Source organism: Solea solea, chromosome 4, assembly GCF_958295425.1.
Source record: "Solea solea chromosome 4, fSolSol10.1, whole genome shotgun sequence".
Classification (NCBI taxonomy): Eukaryota; Metazoa; Chordata; class Actinopteri; order Pleuronectiformes; family Soleidae; genus Solea; species Solea solea.
The window spans coordinates 7,554,503-7,572,475 of NC_081137.1; the positions used below are offsets into that span (position 1 = coordinate 7,554,503).

Genomic DNA, 17,973 nt, shown 5'->3' on the forward strand with positions numbered 1-17,973 from the left:
ATAATGTACGCGCACACCACTAAAATATTAATAGCAAAGAACACTCCCTGTTATTTTCATGTATTTCCAGACAGTTTTTGTGACTTGGAAAAAAAAAAAAGATTAATAAATATGATTGTTCCATGTAAGGAGGAATATAGCAAAAATACTTCATATTTATGATTTAACAGTGGGATATGACACAATATTTAAAGAAAAAAAACCATACATTTATTACATTATTCTCTAACGGGTGTCGTTTTTTAAGAGTATAAAAAGTGAATAAAAAAAGCAGCGGCAGGGACGACAACCAAAATACTCCATGCGTTTGCCCTAATTTGCCTATGATGTCATCTTTTTTCTCTATCTTACCTGTGATTGGCCAACTGTCACAGCATCTGCTCTGTCTCATGGCTAGTGCTTCAAGCCTAAGGTGGAGGCCGATCTGAGGCTCTGTGAATCATGGCTGGTTGTCCTGACAACCCCTCTAATGTCGATCCTCTGTCGGAGAGAAATATGGCTGTTCTGTGACGGTCTTCACTCATACAGTATGCGGATGATAAAAAAGAAAGACAATGTTCCTCCTGTTATTTACATTAGAGGCTGGCCTTTGTGTCAGTACATTTTATTTAAAAATGTTTCATAAAAATCTATAATATTTCCATTTCCAGCAGAGACAACAAGGCTCATTGTGCAGTGACACAGAGGCCGCGAGCCACAGTTAGACCAGGAAAAATGTCCATAAAGCATTTGAAACTTGATGAAAACATCTGGATAATACTGGCCTCGCAGATGTGATTTCATTTGGACATCTACTGCAGGACAAATGTGTCCGTTTTTTTTGTCAATCCAAGTTTTAAAACATCAGCAGCAACAATTGAAATCATTGTCTATGCTTGTCACTCCTCACATGTGACTGCAATTATGGATGGTCAACCTTGAAGTCAGCTCATGGAGAAGAAAGTCCCTGGATGAGTCAGCTGTCCATCACAGGTCCAACTCTATAAGGCCATTGGATTCCAACATAATCCTCGCAGAATTCAAACTTCATAGTGAGACACCACGCTACCACAAATTCATGTCATTTGTATACAGATATTCAAGAGTTTGGGTTCCATTCCTGGACAACAATAACCAGCTTTGTGCTTGTGCTGTACATTATGCGTCTGATGACGTTAAAGATCGCGTCTGTTAACCCCTCAAACTATAGGATAATTTGGCCAGATGTTCAAAAGAGAGTCAAATTATCCTCTAGTGTGGGACAGGTATAAGATGTCTACAAAGAAATAGCAAGATGTATAATATCAATATAAACCTGTTTTCTGGATAAAGTGACAACCTTATTAGAGATTCATTGTCCAACTTTTCCTTTCGCAGAATTTACTTACCATGCTTTCTCAACGAAGATTTGATAGACTGCTTGCTTGGAGCATGAGCATGCTTGTTTTCTGCTGTTATCATTTAGCACCACTGTGCTGCACAACTGCAGTCTCCTAATTGTATTTGTGTGCACCTTTTACGGCTCCTTGAAAGTTTTTGCCTTCGCGAGAATAGAGGGGTATATTGTGCATTGCTCCAATGTGCAAAACAAGTCCTCTCATTTTATGGCAATGCATCTTTTCCATCCAGGCCAGTCTATTTGATCATTTACAGCAACATCTCATGTACATTTTCAACATCTCACTATTTGCAGAAGTATTTCTTCGGCCTCCCTCTTCATCACTCCATGAAGATGTATGTCTTTCTGCAAAATGGAAGCAAGAAATTTGAGAGGAATCTGGTCTAGAATCAAATAATCACAGCACTGGTCAATCACGACTGCATAAACCATATCGAATTATGGTTTAGATTATCATATTATGGCACAGCTCAGCGTGCCTTGGGAGGGAGCAGAGGTGGGTGGAGGCTTCAGAGAGACTTGCAAGCCTCGCAGGAAATGATGATATATGAGACGGGGCGAGGTGTGTGGGTGAATTCCACTGAACTTGACATCACATTTCTGCCATTATCATCAAAAACTCTCTCACCTCTCCCCTGCGCCTGGATATACGTACAGCACATTTTCTATATTTTCTTTAAGTTAATGCTGACATCGGGCAGTTGTGAGATGCTCAAGGCGATACTGACTATATCCAAGAATGACACAAGGACTAGAATGAATAGTCATTTACTTTGATTTGATAGGAGACTCTACCACAGACCGAACTCAGACGTACTGTACATTTATACAAATAAACCCTCAGCCTCTGTACTTGGTGTGGTTGTATGTGTTGTAATCATAAATATTTGAAGTTACAGTAAAAGTCTTACATGCCTGGGTGAGTTTATTCACCTCGATTCCATCAATAGAGCAGGGTTTTTGAGAGGTTTATTTTCTTTTTAAAGAACACTAGATCAAATATCAGTCGCACTCTGCCAAGTTTTGTGTTTTTTCTGTCCTCCTGTAAGTAATCACAAAAAGAGTTCTCTTTTTCAAGATCTTATGCTGCCCAACAACATTTCAGCATTGACACAGGAAGGGATTTTGCAACATAGGGCTCGTAAAGTGACACGTGTACTAACAGGTTGACTGAACACAGAGAAGTTCCAAAGTGAACACTTCTGCTAAAAAAAAGAAACATTTAATAAGGTGGGACAAAAGATTTTTCACCCTGACCCACGTTCTGGTCTGATAGTTTTGCTTGACAGAGCCCATTATCAGGGTAGCAGCATACAATTAACTTTATATGTGTTTACAAAGACCATACACAAGCAGAATGACGGCATCAAACACAACACACACTGCAGTTGTAACCCTGAGAACACAGAGGATCTAGGCTGCTTTTTCCATTACCATGTTAAAACGTATATACAGATGCTGTAGGAATATACAGTATAGTGTCTTATATACTTTTCTCAGCCCAACCTATAAGCAATCTAATGAAAAAGTACTCTTTTGTATCAGATTGAATTAGTCAAAGTTCAATGTTTGTTTCTCACTTTTCTTTTTGTTCACGAAATTTAAGTTTTAAATGCTCTTCAATTCGCTACATCACATTAACATCTGTCAGCCCTCCGCTGGTAACTTGGCATGTAAAACATGCTCACATGAAAAGTGAGAATTTGTGTGACTTACCCCCAAAAGAGGTTAGTAGGCCTCTGTCCTGCTGATAATGGGTAACCTATTGATTGGGTACTGATGAGTCTGAGGAGGGATCATTACTCTTCTCTCCATTTTCATACTGTCAACCATGTGCAGTATATGCAGATTACAGAGCAGTTTAATGTTGTGCACGTAACACATTGGGCTGTTTGCCTGTTATCTGACCCCTGCTACAGAATGTTTTAGATCATAAATGTTAGTTTGTCCCCAAACAGCTCCTTTCCAGTATTTTTCTGTGTATATTCTCGGTTCTGGCTATATTAGTCTTCATTGTTAAAGTAACACGTGACACTCGGCAAGGACGTTGGCTATAATGCTGCTAAAGATGCTTAGAGACACGCCTCTGAATGTAAAACAGGTGTGAGGAAGCAACTGAGAAACCTCTGGGGATTAGAGGGAGGAGTCAGTGTGCATATATTGATGTATTATCATTGTTAATAAAAAAAGTATAGGTTGGTGCAAGTGGCATAACCTCCCAAAAATATTTTTTATCAAATGTCACAAACAACTCTCTATTTTCTTATTATGACATATAACCCCTGGATATTCAGTATCCATTTTCACTTTGTTGACATTTCTGTGTTGAACTGTGAACTGTGAACTTCTACTCACTTGTCTGTCTTCAATTAAGCCTCTTGTCAATATCAGTCAGGGGCATAGCGGGCCTTGCACAGCAGCACCTATGAGCTCTCGGAGGGAAACACAACACAAAAGTACTATCCATGACAACACTGGTTTGAACAAGCCCCTCCCACTGACAGCTGGCTTATTGTGTGCTCCACCACTGACGCGGCCTCGTTTCCCTGAGCTTCCACTGTTCAATAACTAATTTCAATGCAGACGGCAGCATGCGGCTTTGAAAATGAGCCGGGCAAGCCCAATGGAAAGTCATAATCTGTTTGTGAGCGTTGTCGGGGTTAACCTTTCAGTTCACATGAGGATTTTGTGGATATAGGTCAGAGATGATGCACACATCTCAGTTGCAGAGTGGAGAATAAAAAAAAAGATGCCCTGTTCTGCATAGGGCCTATAGAATAAATGAACTCTGAATATGTGCTCCTTGGATCAGTCAGTAACTCTAATTGTAATCATTTGGTTTGCAATCAATTCATTATAAATCAAAGGTCAAAGGTCTTCCAAAGACTGCAAATGACATTTTGCTCCGTCCCACACAATGCTAATGTGAACCAAACTTGCTCATTTTCCTCATAACACTATAAATCTATGTTTTACTTATTTGTGTTTGAGTTAATTGTGATAAAAAAAAAGTGATGGTGATGACACCTTCAGAAAGAAGCATGCACAGCATGTCGACCTGTCTGGTCATCCCTCAACCAACGGTTACTTACAATGACATCACTCATTAAATCCGAACAGCACTCCCCAGCAAAACAAATGGTGGATCCCCTTGAAGTTTCAGTACACAGGACACGCGAGCTCTGTCACATGTGGTCTAATGAACAGCAGGCTTTTACCCTTGATGGAGGAGCCTTTTGGGCCACAAGAACCATGTGTACTCACCACTTTCTGCCTGGACACACACAGACAATAGGACACGTCTGGAGTGCTTGGGGCCCAAACCCTGAGGAAGGGCAGATGGTCTCCGGGATTGAGGACCGCACCCCCATTTACATGAGAAAAGAGGTGGACAGAGGCGGGGGAACAGGTACCCTCGCTCCTATTTTCCTCTTCTATAGAGATTAGAGAGGAGTGACTCATTTACCCAACAGAGCCTGATCTGGGACCCAATTAGAAGCCTGCTGTCAACACAGCAATTAATATGAAGTTTGAGTATCCAGTTTTTCTGATCTACAGTAGCCTGCACATGCCTATTTTTGATCCATATTTAAGATTTCCACATCCACTTTTATTATGCAGGTCTTATTTTGCAATTTGACTTTTGGGTGACTACATTTTTTTTAAATGTCATGATAAATTTTTTTTTTTATGGTGCATGTAGCTACTTTTGAGTACTGTCCATTTTGATTAAATAAAGGCCTTTTTTATTCAGCTGCAGCCTTAAATTTACACGTGGTAAATTCAGTAAAAATTATCTTAAATGTGCACACACTGCAGATTTATACTGAAAATGTAAACAGTAAAGTGTGGGAAATCAAATTAATGGGTAAAAGAGAAAACCTGCTTTACTTGTTGATTATTATTTGGGAAGATTATATCTTGTGTTTTTTAAAGTTAGAATATATTGCAGCAAACTGTTCCAATGGGCCCCCTTAAGCTATTTTTTCAGTTTTTACTTGACATACAAGTTGATTGAAAGCGGATGAAATTCCAGCCCAATGTCAATACATAAACTGCTTAAGACGTCAATGTGTTTTCCGATTTAAGAAAAAAAGAAAGAAAAATAAAATGCAAGCCTTTCCAGATTCCTGAAGGATTGCTGGTGTTTGTCTTTCTTTTCACTGGAGGCATCTTTTCCCTTAACACATAAACATCTTTGTTGCCACAGCTGCACATTTTTCAGGGCTGAAGCCGCTCTGTGGGTGGAACGAGGCAGCTCTGTTATTTTGATTTACTAATCTTGCCAACCACTAAGTGAGAATTTCTCATAATCTCAACTAATTCTCAACAATATTGCTTTTTAAATGAATACCGTATTTTCTTTTTTATTATTATTATTATTATTTATATTATTCAAAAACAAATATATTTGAAAAGCTTAACAGCAACATGTTAGGTTTTAATTCAATCAAACACAGATTAAAAAGAAGAGAGAGGAGTATTTCTATATTTTATGTGTACATGTAGTCTGCTACACTGCATATTTTGTCTCCCCCCAGTGGCTACTTGTAGTACTGCTAAAATTACCTTCTGATCACATTTAGCACATCCATCCATTTTCTATTGCTTTATCCTCCACATGAGGATTGTGCATGTTTTTGGACTGTGGGAAGAAACCGGAGAATGCAGAAAGAATCCATGAAGAACATGCAAACTCCAGAAAGGCCCTCGGTCAAACAGGGATCCAAACCGGTGACCTACATTTTTGCACAACATAGAGTATCTTTACATGACAAAGGACCATTAACACAAAACAACTAGAAAACTACAGACTGAGTGAGTGAAAACTCAAGTACAGGAAATGTATGTATAACTGAGGATAAGAAGCATTTTACAGTGAGAAAGGATTCACAGAAACCTTTCTCATTCAAAAACTCACAGTTCTTTATTACCATTAATCAGCTTTAGTTGGATCTACTGAAGGAGGAATGATGAGAGTGTAACTCCTATAGCATAAAACTTTTTCATCAAAATGAAAAGTTTAGGGAATTAAACATGTTATGTTAGAAATTAGATGTTCACTGATCTCTACCTTGCTTTTTGTGCTCCCAAAAGAAGAAGAAAAAACACTACATAATTCAAATGATGGATATATGGAATATATATATATATTAAAAAATGTTATACCTTTGGCTACATAGGGTCAGCATTGGAAGTTGTTGATTCATGGATTTCTCGTTTATGCCATTGCTTCCCAAAGTGTGAACTGAGGCCCACTGGTGTGCACTGGTGGTATTGCAGGTGGGCCTCAAACTGGGCTACACAACTTCGTTCTGGGAAGAAATTTAAAAAATTATTTTTTTTTAAATATTTTACAAATGATATTGTCTCATTTTGTTATGAGACATAATATTATATGTTATGCTTATTTGTATACATAACATGGTGACTCTTTGATCAATGTAGGGATCAAGCTTTGTGATTCATTGGTAATATGGACAGAATATTTCCCAAAATGTCATTGTTATTTGTTTACCTCGATAGTTGGTTTTTCATCAGCCTGTTTTTATGTGCATTTTCTTTTTGCATCACTCTCTTTATAGCTGGACCCTTGTTAATAAAGGTCTTATTCTAAGGCTGCAAAACCCACATGTTTATTTTGTTGACTTTTATTTTAAAGTGATTATATACATCAGCACTGTGGGGAACCCTAGAGAGGGAGAAGTTGAAAGAAATATACTCTTACACAACCATACTTGTGGGCAGTATTCTTAAACACTATTCAAAACAACCAATTCCACTATTCGGCACATCCTGATTATTATACATTGGCATATTTTTCATCACTACCAGTGCAAAACTGTGAAATAAACAGTGGCTTGCATTGACAAAAAGGGCACCTACTGCAAATAAAAAATTACTTGGGCCAAAGGCAGATCAGACCTCCACATTATTGTTTAATTAAGCTAGTTCAAGTGGTGTTTTGTAGCAATGTTTGTCACCTTTTAAAGAGCTGTGTTTTTGAAGATATGCAAGCAAACCTTGGTATGTTATTGATTGTTGATATCCCATTGAACTGTCTACTTGTCTATATAACATGTCACTCAAAATAAAATTATAACTCTACTGTAGGTCATTGTGATTTGTTTTATTTGTCATTTTTCTACCTTGATCCCATATATTTTTACATGACCTAATCTGGCCACCAGTCAAAACCCTGGCTTGTGACTCAAGAAGGTATCTTAAAATATCTTGATAACATGTTTTGTTATTCTCTTTTATACCCCTGTGACCCTCCGGTGGAGGCTGATAGAGCGGTAGATAATTGATGGATGAATTTTATGTTCTTTATTTGTATTGCTCATTCTGATTGTACTTGTCATTTGAAGTGAATTTTCTCTAAACTAATGTTGTATATTACATTTTTGCCAATACAAGTTTTAATACTGACATTTTAAGTCTCCATATGTCTCAAAATGTTAAGTTTTATATCATTAAGGCCTCAGTTGTGGCCTGTTGTTAACAAATGTGCTGCACAACAGTGAAGCTTAATCGATAAATGTGGCAATACTTGAAGCGTTAATCGATGAAGCAAATGGATGCATGGTAGCAGCCCTCTTGTTATAACCAATGTGATAATCAGTGAGGCTGGTTATTACTCAGAGAAACGGCGTCCTCTCCTCACCATCTTGCGGCCACCACTCACAGATCTCCGCCCCAGTCATCTTCGGCTTTAGCTCGGAGCCCGGATGCGCCGCCATGCCGACCCTATCAGCGAGTGGAATCATTTATACACCAATCTGCCTGACACTGGAGTTGACTGGAGAAGTGGACGACGGGGCACTGTGAGGGTCGGAGACGCCGTTGCTGCGGACACAGCGGCGCGAACAGCCGCGCTATGTTTACCTGCGTGTTTGGGTTTTGTATTGCCGTTGCAGGGACACTTGTGTTGCTAGCTACGCTAACGTTAGCTTGAGTCGAGTCGTGGGGTAGTGACAGTCCGGCCGGAGGCGGGGAGTAGAAACAAACTGAGAGGTGAGACTGACTGTTATTTTGATGGTGACTACACTGTTGACTGTATGCGTATGGTGGCCATTTGAAAGGTAATATCTCCCTCATAAGCGTCCGTGACTCAAACTGAAGTGGTTTTAGGCAGCCGCGTGTCCGAGTTAACTGTTTCTGACAAACAACGCGTTTTAGCATCTAGATTGGAGCCCAACGTTTACTCAACGTTCTGGCCCGCGACAGCGAAGCTAGGAGCTAGCGTGCTAACTGTCCACCACAACTGTCCACCAAAACTTTTGAGGTCAGTAACCCCGTCAGGATAGACATTGTTTATAACAGGTCCCCTTTCTAACAATAGCGCAGTTCTCGAGAGTCTTAATTTAAAGTGACACTTGTTTCTGTAACACGGTGTTTGTAAATGACAGTGGAAAGTGAAGGAACCTCAGCTGACCTGACCCCGTGTTTGAGTTGCTCTCTAGAGGAAACAAGTCCCTGGGCTAAGGTTCCAGGATCCCAGATGTGTGATAAAGTAGTGTTAGTGTTGTTGCATTTTAAAGTAAGGATGGTATTATTGTATGATTTTTATCAGGCATCACAAGGAAATTTATTTACAACATTCGGGTTTCCAGGTAAAGTTTTGCAAATTTAACTGTCGCCTCAAAGAAGATGAATATACATGCACTTCTATCATTGTCGTTAAAGCTCCAATGTGTAAGAATGATAGCGTGTTAACTTATTTGTAATGTTACATTATTTTGACATTAAATTACATGATCATCATGTCAACAATCAACAACAATCACCATTCACATGTATATTTATTGTATTCAGTAGATTGCATTTGAAATATGTTAATTGCATTTGAAATACGTTAATTACTACCTGAACAAACATCACTCTGTTCTGTGACTTTCAGATCCAGAATACTTCCAAATCCGTATCACTTGGAAACCATAAGAGATGTCTGCTCATGAAGATAAAGTAAAAACTGGCAGTCCCCAGGCCAGCTCTGCTTCATTCCTGCAGCTCCCAGATTGTACTGGAGGTTACAGTAATATATCTGTAATGGTGGAGGGTACCAGAGACCCACCTGACCCACCTGACTGTGCTGCTGCATGTCCTGTCCCAGGCACTGCAGCCTCACCTAAACACACCAGCACGACTGACGCGTTTTCTCACTCAGATAATGCTGGAGAAAGAGCCAGAGGGAACGAGAATAACATCAATCGCAGGAACAGCTTTCATCATTCCAAACAACAGCAACAAACAAAGCTAGCAAAACGGCGCAACACAGCAAGCTCTAGTTTCAAGCATCCATCATCTGGTAAGAGGAGACGAAGGGCGAACTCTGAGAGTGACTCCGTCCTGCCAACCAACTTCCTTTTAGGTGGGAACATTTTTGACCCCCTGAATCTCAACAGCCTGCTGGATGAGGATGTCAATAGGGCACTGAATGCAGAGACACCCAAATCCTCCCCTCTTCCAGCAAAGAGTCGAGACCCAGTGGAGATCCTTATACCCAGGGACATCACGGATCCACTGAACCTTAACAGTGGTATAGCAGACAGCAGCTTTTTAGTGTCCTCCTATAGGAGCAGTGGCAGGAAGAGACACCGCAACAGACACCATGGGGGAGGGGGAAGTGGAGGTGGTATTTCCTCCACACAGATCAATCTCTCAGAATCAGGAAAAGGTGAGGTTACATCTGGCAGCTCCATACTGCTTCCAGGTACATTGGCCTCATGTTCTGCACTAGATCTCTCCAAAGACTCAGACAGTTTCTCCAGTACCACAAAGGAATCCCATGAGCATTCAACTAACAATTCTGCCAACTCTAAGGAAGAAATGACATCTGCATCTATTGAGGATTCCACTTCCTCCATATTGGGAGGACCAAACCATCATACAAGCAGACGCAAGCGCAGGCGCAACTCTGGCAAAATGGAGCCTCCTGTAACCCATTCTACCCCCATTGGAAAGTCAGGCTCTGCTGATAAGTGTTGTGGTACAGGGGGACAGAGAAATTCCCAGTCGTTCCACACCCCAAGGAGTGGTTCTAAGCACCAGCAGCACCACAACCAGGTGAAGGAGAACCAGAGGAAGTTCCAATACGGGAACTACAACAAGTACTACGGCTACCGCAACCCAGGTGCTAGTGAAGATTCAAGGGTGCGTTTGCTTCGTCCAGAATGGTTTGAAGGTAAAGAGGTACTGGATCTGGGATGCAACTCAGGCCATCTAACACTTTATATTGCCAAAGTGCTAAAACCTGCCCGCATATTAGGCCTGGATATTGACGGCGGTCTCGTACATGCAGCCCGAAAGAACATCAGACATTATCTTTCTGAGCTGCAGACCCAAGAGGCCAGACGTGCTATGCAGGAGAAAACATGCACTGAACAGGAGGAGAGGAATGGAAATGATAGTCACACTGGCACTGAAAAGAAGCACAATGAAGCAGAGAACAGGAATGAAAATGGGAAACCAGAGAAGAAAGAAAGTGTCCTTGCAGCAGCTGTAAATGACAATGACTCCTGTCACACAGATGAGGCAGGGACCCAGAGGCAAAGCTGCAAAACAGAGGAAATGGAGCAGGAAGATTGTGATTCAGCCACCGCTGATCACTCTGTGAGCTGCTCTTTTCCCATGTCCCTGCGCATCGCCAGAGGACCCATCGCTGCACCTCCACTAACAGAATCATCCAGCCCACGGCCCGGAGAGTTCCCCTCAAATGTGTCCTTCGTCAAGGTAAGACTGCATTCTCTGTATAGACATCTGGTGCAGTGTACATGGGGTTGCTATGTTACCGTAGCCCATGAGCCTAGATGAAAGTAAAGTGAAATTTAGTACTTCACAGCGAGACACAACCTGCACTAAATCTAAACTCCATCACATATAAAAAAAAAAGCGTCATCATGATGTAAAGAAACCTAAGTAGTGGATATAACTATCACAGCATCGTTAGTTCCATTATAATGTCCAGCCTGTGTTACAATACTTGAAGGGCATTAACTTCATATAAAATAAAATAAATTAAAACAAAAGCAGCCTTGAATGCAAAATGCAATGGTTACTCTGATCACAGTGTCCAAGGTTTCATATTTGAACGGTTATAGTTTAGTGGATGTATTAGCCATGTAGGAGTCAGAAATTAAATAATATACACTATATACATCTAACATGATGTTCAGCATCTCTTTAAAAACGAATCTCCAACATTTTAAATAACATCGATCTGAAGTTACATACTCTATAAACCTACTGCTGATGCTGTGAACTGAAGGAAGGATGCAGCAAACAGGATGCATTTAGTCCTTGTCACCAGATTGATGGTGATACTAATGGCATCAGACTTTGTTTCCACTGTGGACTAGTAATGACATTAACATTTCCAGCAGCGTCTCATTATGGGTTTTAATTATTGTTCTTGTTTCTAAGGAAGTTTCTTTTCTCCACTAGTCTTGAGTCCACAGGGTCTGTGTGCGGCACTGGGCAGAAATGTGTATAAGTTGGGTGCAGAAACTGTAGTGTATCTGAATAAATTAGAGGATTTAATTAAAGCAGTGTGTATTCTCTCAGCAGTGAAAGACCCAAAGATAAGACCCGAATGGTTTAAAAGAAAAATGTCAGGCTGTGTTGCATTTTCTTTGACAAAACCTCTTATGGCAAGTAAAGTGTAAAAAGCTGACAGGGAAGTATATTTGCAATTAATTATGATTTGGTGATTAAGAGGAAAAAATTGCTTCTTTGATGTGTGATATATCAAACTAGTGAATTAAGAATGTGTCTTTTCCTGATATGACACCTGAGTCTTTGTTTTTATTTTAAATAAACGTTATTAAGATGAAAACATTCTCCTTCTGTTTCTACTCATCAATAATGTATATATCTGCAGGGCTTGTAAATTAGCATTTACTGATTTTTCTCATCCTGAATGGTCCTGAAACTTGTGTTCCAGATTGTCACCTTTACCCATTGGCCTCGTCATTGTTATTTTTATTAGTGTTATTTATGTTTCACAAATAGCCTTAACTTTATGGATGTCCTGTGAAGGTCCTGTTTTTCTCATCCCATCTTTCCTCTCCTGAAGGCCAACTATGTACTGGAGAACGATACCCTGCTTATGACTCAGCGGCCAGAGTATGACGTGATCCTTTGCCTGAGTGTTACCAAATGGGTTCATCTGAACTGGGGAGACAGTGGCCTCAAGCGGCTCTTCAAGAGAGTCTACAGACACCTCCGTCCTGGAGGAATGTTCATCCTAGAGCCACAGCCGTGGAAGTCCTACGTGAGGAGGAAGAAGCTGACTGTAAAGAAACAACTCCTAATGTCAATAACAAAGCATCAGAGATTTTAAACTTTGGTTGATTTGACTGAATTATATATATTTTTTGTCTTGCACAACAGGATAATATCTGCAGGAATTACCACAGCATCCGCCTCAAACCTGACGAGTTCTCATCATACCTCACAACTGAGGTGGGCTTCACCAGTTTTGAGTTCCTTGGGGCCCCCAAATGTTCAATAAGAGGTAACTCAGCAGTTTGTCAGTACTAAATTATGACTTGTTGATTGAATACCTTGTTTAAAATGATTTATTTTCATCATGACAGGTTTTCAGAGGCCAATCTACTTGTTTCAAAAATGACCGCTCCTGCCTTCATGATCGTTGAATGTGAGTATCCTAAATACAAGCCACCCAGCTGCCCTGGACTGCAAGGAACTATCGGGAATCCTTAACAGTTACGCCAGCGTTTCACATGCTGAAGATCAAATTCACAATGGAGAAATGGGACCAGAAGTTTAATTAATTTCATAAAGATGAGATCTGATGACAAGCGGCACGTATCAGAATTTTCTTGGACAATTCATTTTTCATTGACATGGAACTCTAAGAGGAGTCGGTAATGTATAACCCTAGCCAACGATGGAGGATATGCTCATCTGAACAGTTTCTTGGACTATCTTAGTGCTAATGATGACCCAGTTTGATGGATAGCCATAACGTGTTTGAATACCTGCTGCCATTCATCTCTACTTATATGACTTTATTCTGTGATTCCACGTTACCATACATTATATACATATTAGGGTTGTGAGATCAGGAGTAATGTTCCAGTGTGCCACCATTGCCACTTTACCTTGGAAATTGTCTCACAGTCATGGTCTCCGCTCACTGCAACACTTGAGTGCAGCGAAAGGACACTGCAGTCTGTGGGTAAATGAAGTCCCATATTCTCAGGGCTTCATATCAAATTATGATTTAAATAGGAATGCACACAATTTTGCTGATTTTAAAGCAGCCAAATAGAGAGTCAATCCACCATAGAGTCGTCATATCACAAATAGCTGATGTGCAGTTTTTGTCCTATCTCCCAACCCAAATATGCAGTGTACTTTGTCATTACTTTGCAAAATAGGCCCAAGAGTTGCAAAACTGTTAAAACTCCATATTGTGTTATCGATGACCTGTGGAAAATGGTTGGATTAAGAGAAGAATATATTCATGACCAATTAGAAATGTGCACCCAAAACAACCAAAATGAAAAAATATCCTGCGAAAATGCTGCAATTTTACTGTATGTTGTTTCAGTGTTTTTGTGAATTTGTAAAGGTAATGATGGGCAAATTGGTAAACCTGTCACCATAGTTAGAACCACTCTTATTATGGACCATATTATGGCACATATCCACCGGCTCAACTCGACTAGCCTCAGCACGGCACGGTTATTTTGCGTTTCCACTAGCGATAGCACCTGCTCTGGCGAGGTTCCAAGTGAGCTGAAGCGATCCTATGGTCGTGTCCGACTGAGTAGGTACTATTTTGTAGTGGAAAACCAACCTTATCCACACTGTGCTGTGGCGAGGTGAGCTGGGACCACAGGTGGAAAAGGGGCTTTAGATTCTGTCACTTTGAGATTCAGTGTGGAATAATTAGTGGGAATTAGTGACATCTAATGGTGAGAGTGCAACAAAGGGATGTTTCGGTTTCCTCCTTCTTGGTTATTGATTTATGCTTCAGATTTATGTGGGCGGAGACATTCTTCCTTTCTTCATTGTATGAAGCTTCCTCTTCACAATTCAAAATGCACGTCCATTTGGGCAACTGTAGAGACACAGTGGCACAAGATGGTGCTTCCATAAAGTTTGACCTTGAGTACATATTAAAGGCTTATCCTAAGACTACAAAAGACAAACATTTTCTCTTTTATAGTGAAAGTGATAACACGCCATAGACAAACAGACGTGAGGGTAGCATATTCTGTAATCACATTTATTACAGAAGTGCACATGACGGTAACAATTAAAATGGCAACATCATAGAAAGACTTCTTGAGTTCCTCTTTAAGACGTTCTACAAGTATAGTAAGATTTGGAAAAGAAAACTTTGTGAATCGTCTCAAAATTGACAGCTACAATTTTTTTTTTAATTCATGTTTAATAAAATAAATAAAATAAAATCTTTTGGCTGTTTTGGGTGTAACTCTGTAAGCAAAAGGGCATTTCATGGGTTCTTCATTTGAGGTGAACTCAGTCCAAGATGATTCAACGCAGAGATGGCGAGGACTATTTTGCAAAGTAGACCTGTGGCATGCAGTTGTCTGTTTCCTTTTTTTAACTGACAGTTAAGCCATACTCCTACTCGCGTGTTGTTTACAATACCCTCCACCAGGTTCTGACTGAGAATATAATTGAGAGTAAAATTCAAGGTCAACGACTATGAACAGAGAGCTGCTACGGTGTCTTCAGTGCTGTTTAAATGTGGAGTCTGTTCATCACTGCTGGACACACATTAATTCAAACAGCATGAGAATCAATTATTACCATGTTGTGTTTTTTAACGTCTGTGAGATTAAACAAAGATGACAGTTCAATGACTGGAATCTATCATAATGACTTCTTTTTTTCTTTTTTTTTTACCAAATTTGAATATTAGTATGCTGTTTGGATTAAAGTGCTGCCAGAATAATGTATGGGTCTTTTGCTCTTGAATTGGACAATATTTCATCAGTCTAATGAGGATATGTACGAGTTGCAGGGCATCGTTGTTTGCGATTGTATCTTAATTGGTGTGCACTGAGCTCCACTCACCTACAATGCTTTTATTTGACTTGGCGAGGACTGAAAATCTTTCTTTTTTTTGTGACTGATGACATTTGGCACACAAGGTCATGAGAGGATGGTGATGTATGTTTCTATTTTAGTATGAGATCAATGTAAAGGAGTTTAAAGATTTTTGTTTTACTGTTGTTAATATTTAGTTCAAGACTGCTTTTGTCATTTCTTTTTCCAGTGGATTTGTTTTTGTTATGTTTTCAAACGTTTGTTGCCAATCTGCGAGTAAGTCACAGGTCAGAGTTTTTGTCTGCTGAAACAGATCAGTAATTCAGTTCTGGAACAACACATGTGCAAAGTATGTGCATCGCAGAGTTCTGATGTGTTTGCTTTTTTCTGTCCTGGCAGGCACATGCATTGTTAAATTAGCTTTTTTGTTTTTATTTGAAAAGACTGTTTGTGTCGATGCACTTTCATTTCACCTTGTTTGACATGTGCGACTTTTTAAAAAAACATTCTTAAAGATTCAGATTTGCATATGTTTTTCTGTCTGACTTTTTATTACAAATTGTGGGACACTGATTAACCTATGAAAATGAAGTCTCAGGTTACGCTTTGAATTGAAAGTGAATTAGCCGCAGCCTCCGTTGTCCCAACAGACACAGCCCCTAATCACACCTTTCTCCTAAGCTACGACAATCTGATTCTTAGGCTTCGATCAGCCCACTGCTGTTATTTTAAGGGCATTTTCCTTTTTTGCATTAACAATTTTTTCCTTTTTTGTAGGTTAAACAATAAGCATTTTTGTTTGAATTGGTTAAAAGCTCATTTGTGTTTTTGCCACTAATGTTAAAGATTGCACCTTACTGTCTCAGCAGCCTACTCAGAACCATGTGAGCCTGACTTGTGAGTCCAGGCATTAAAGCTAAAGCATGTCTTTTGGAGGTGTGAAATTACATGTTGTGTATCGTGTGCTGTATAAACATTTTGTACTTCCCTTGAAGTCTTGCACAAAGTTGTGCTTATTACAGAAAAAAATTAAACTCCCCTTGTATCAACAGGATTTAATGCCAGTGAGAAATGGCACAGTTTCTATTTCATGTTCAGTGACGGTCAGATTTCTTATTCAGGTTATAGTTTACTGTAATTAAAGACTCAATTTGATTAGATAAATTACAATGAAAGCACAGTCTATTGTATTTTTTTATTATGTGTGTGTATATAATATTTTCAATTTGAAGATGGGGACCCATTTTAAAAAATAATAATTAAATGCATTATTATATTATCTGGCATTTAATTGATTTTTTAAAAAGCTGCTCTGGATTCTATATAATGCTGAGTTATGCCAAAGAAAGTAAAAGTCACATCCTGCAGCTGCTTCAATTTTCTAAATTCTAACTCCTATATACTAAAATCATATGTATTTCCTTAGAAGCTACAACCTGATTATAAGATTTCATCAGCCTTCACAAATAAATCTTAATTAAGTATTTATCGACAATTTTTCCAAGGGTTCATAATCGGGTCAAATGGGATAATATGCAGGACAACAAATGCAAAAATTCAAGGGGTGCAGGGTTTTCAATGGCACTAAAATGCACCTCTTCATGTTGAATTTGCACTGATGTGACTGGAGGGAATTAAACAAGTTAAGCAAACCTTTTGTGGCTCAAGTTGTACATTTCCTCGAATCAGTTAAAAAACGAAAGAAACATGGCAGGAATGAAGAACCAGTTCTGTCAGGGAAATTTTCATTGTCACACCTGAATTTATGGTTATTTATTTTCAGGTGGTGTGGTAGAAACAGTGGCAGTTAGCGCATATCACCACCAAAACACACCAAAGCACCATTCTCATGCCTGATACCGTAATTTTAAAAGATTCACTTAAATGAAACTAAAAATACACAACAAAACGTTTTTGTCTGTATTTTCAGGCATTTGAATTTTGCCTTCTCTATCACTCCTTTGTTAGCATAGCATTTTCCATATGTATCCTTGTCTGTTTGTGTTTATTATTATTATTATTATTATTATTATTCAGAGAAATGTTTTAAGTCTGTATTACCTGTGTGAATCCAGGCTTGTTCAGTGTCCAGCATCTGAAAGAGGAGGCAGGGAAAACAAAACATGCCACTGGTCTGAGTGCAACCAGTTAGCCAGTCCTTCTCATACCAGCTCCTGTCTTTCGTTTGCTGTTTTATGGCGACGTTCGGCTGGTCAGGTCCGAGTTATATAAGCTGAAGCTTTTCTTCTATGAAACGGCTTTTTTTTTGCAGTGAGAGAAAGTTGTTTGTACTTTTTTTCCATGATGAAATCGGCAATTAAGCGCTGGTAAAGTTAGCACAACTTACAGAGAAGCGAACGGAGGCATTTCCGTTTCCGCCGGCATTAGGCCATGTCCGCTCGGCCGCTCAGTGATGCATCAGTGCGTATGACGAAATCACGTTGGGGCGAGCCCTCCCGGAGCCCATTGAAATGAATTGTAGGGTCCAAAATTAGAAAAAAAACTCAGGATGCTGAACGTCACAGCGATATTCAGGCTGCTGA

At 39.5% G+C, this 17,973-nt stretch overlaps 1 protein-coding gene and 1 long non-coding RNA gene across 2 annotated transcripts; one reads left to right on the plus strand and one right to left on the minus strand.

Moving 5' to 3' along the window:
• Positions 1-245: 245 nt before the first annotated feature.
• Positions 246-12,519, minus strand: LOC131458952 (uncharacterized). The gene is made up of 5 exons (XR_009240172.1): positions 12,399-12,519; positions 8,046-11,186; positions 6,548-6,673; positions 3,734-6,117; positions 246-1,723 (listed from the first exon to the last, which is right to left on the minus strand). It is a non-coding gene; the product is annotated as an uncharacterized LOC131458952 (long non-coding RNA).
• LOC131458950 (7SK snRNA methylphosphate capping enzyme-like) lies at positions 9,326-16,429 on the plus strand. Its single transcript, XM_058628332.1, has 4 exons — positions 9,326-11,113; positions 12,456-12,674; positions 12,773-12,896; positions 12,979-16,429. Exons 1-4 carry the CDS (start codon positions 9,326-9,328, stop codon positions 13,011-13,013), a joined length of 2,166 nt encoding a protein of 721 aa, XP_058484315.1. The 3' UTR covers positions 13,014-16,429.
• The last annotated feature ends 1,544 nt before the right edge of the window (positions 16,430-17,973 follow it).

What these genes read in the sequence shown, in the direction of transcription:
- LOC131458950 (XM_058628332.1), top strand. Translation starts at nt 9,326, where the DNA reads ATGTCTGCTCATGAAGATAAAGTAAAAACTGGCAGTCCCCAGGCCAGC. An exon ending in TGAGGAGGAAGAAGCTGACT is followed by an intron (nt 12,675 to 12,772) that starts GTAAAGAAACAA and finishes CTTGCACAACAG; the next exon opens with GATAATATCTGCAGGAATTA. An exon ending in CCCCAAATGTTCAATAAGAG is followed by an intron (nt 12,897 to 12,978) that starts GTAACTCAGCAG and finishes TCATCATGACAG; the next exon opens with GTTTTCAGAGGCCAATCTAC.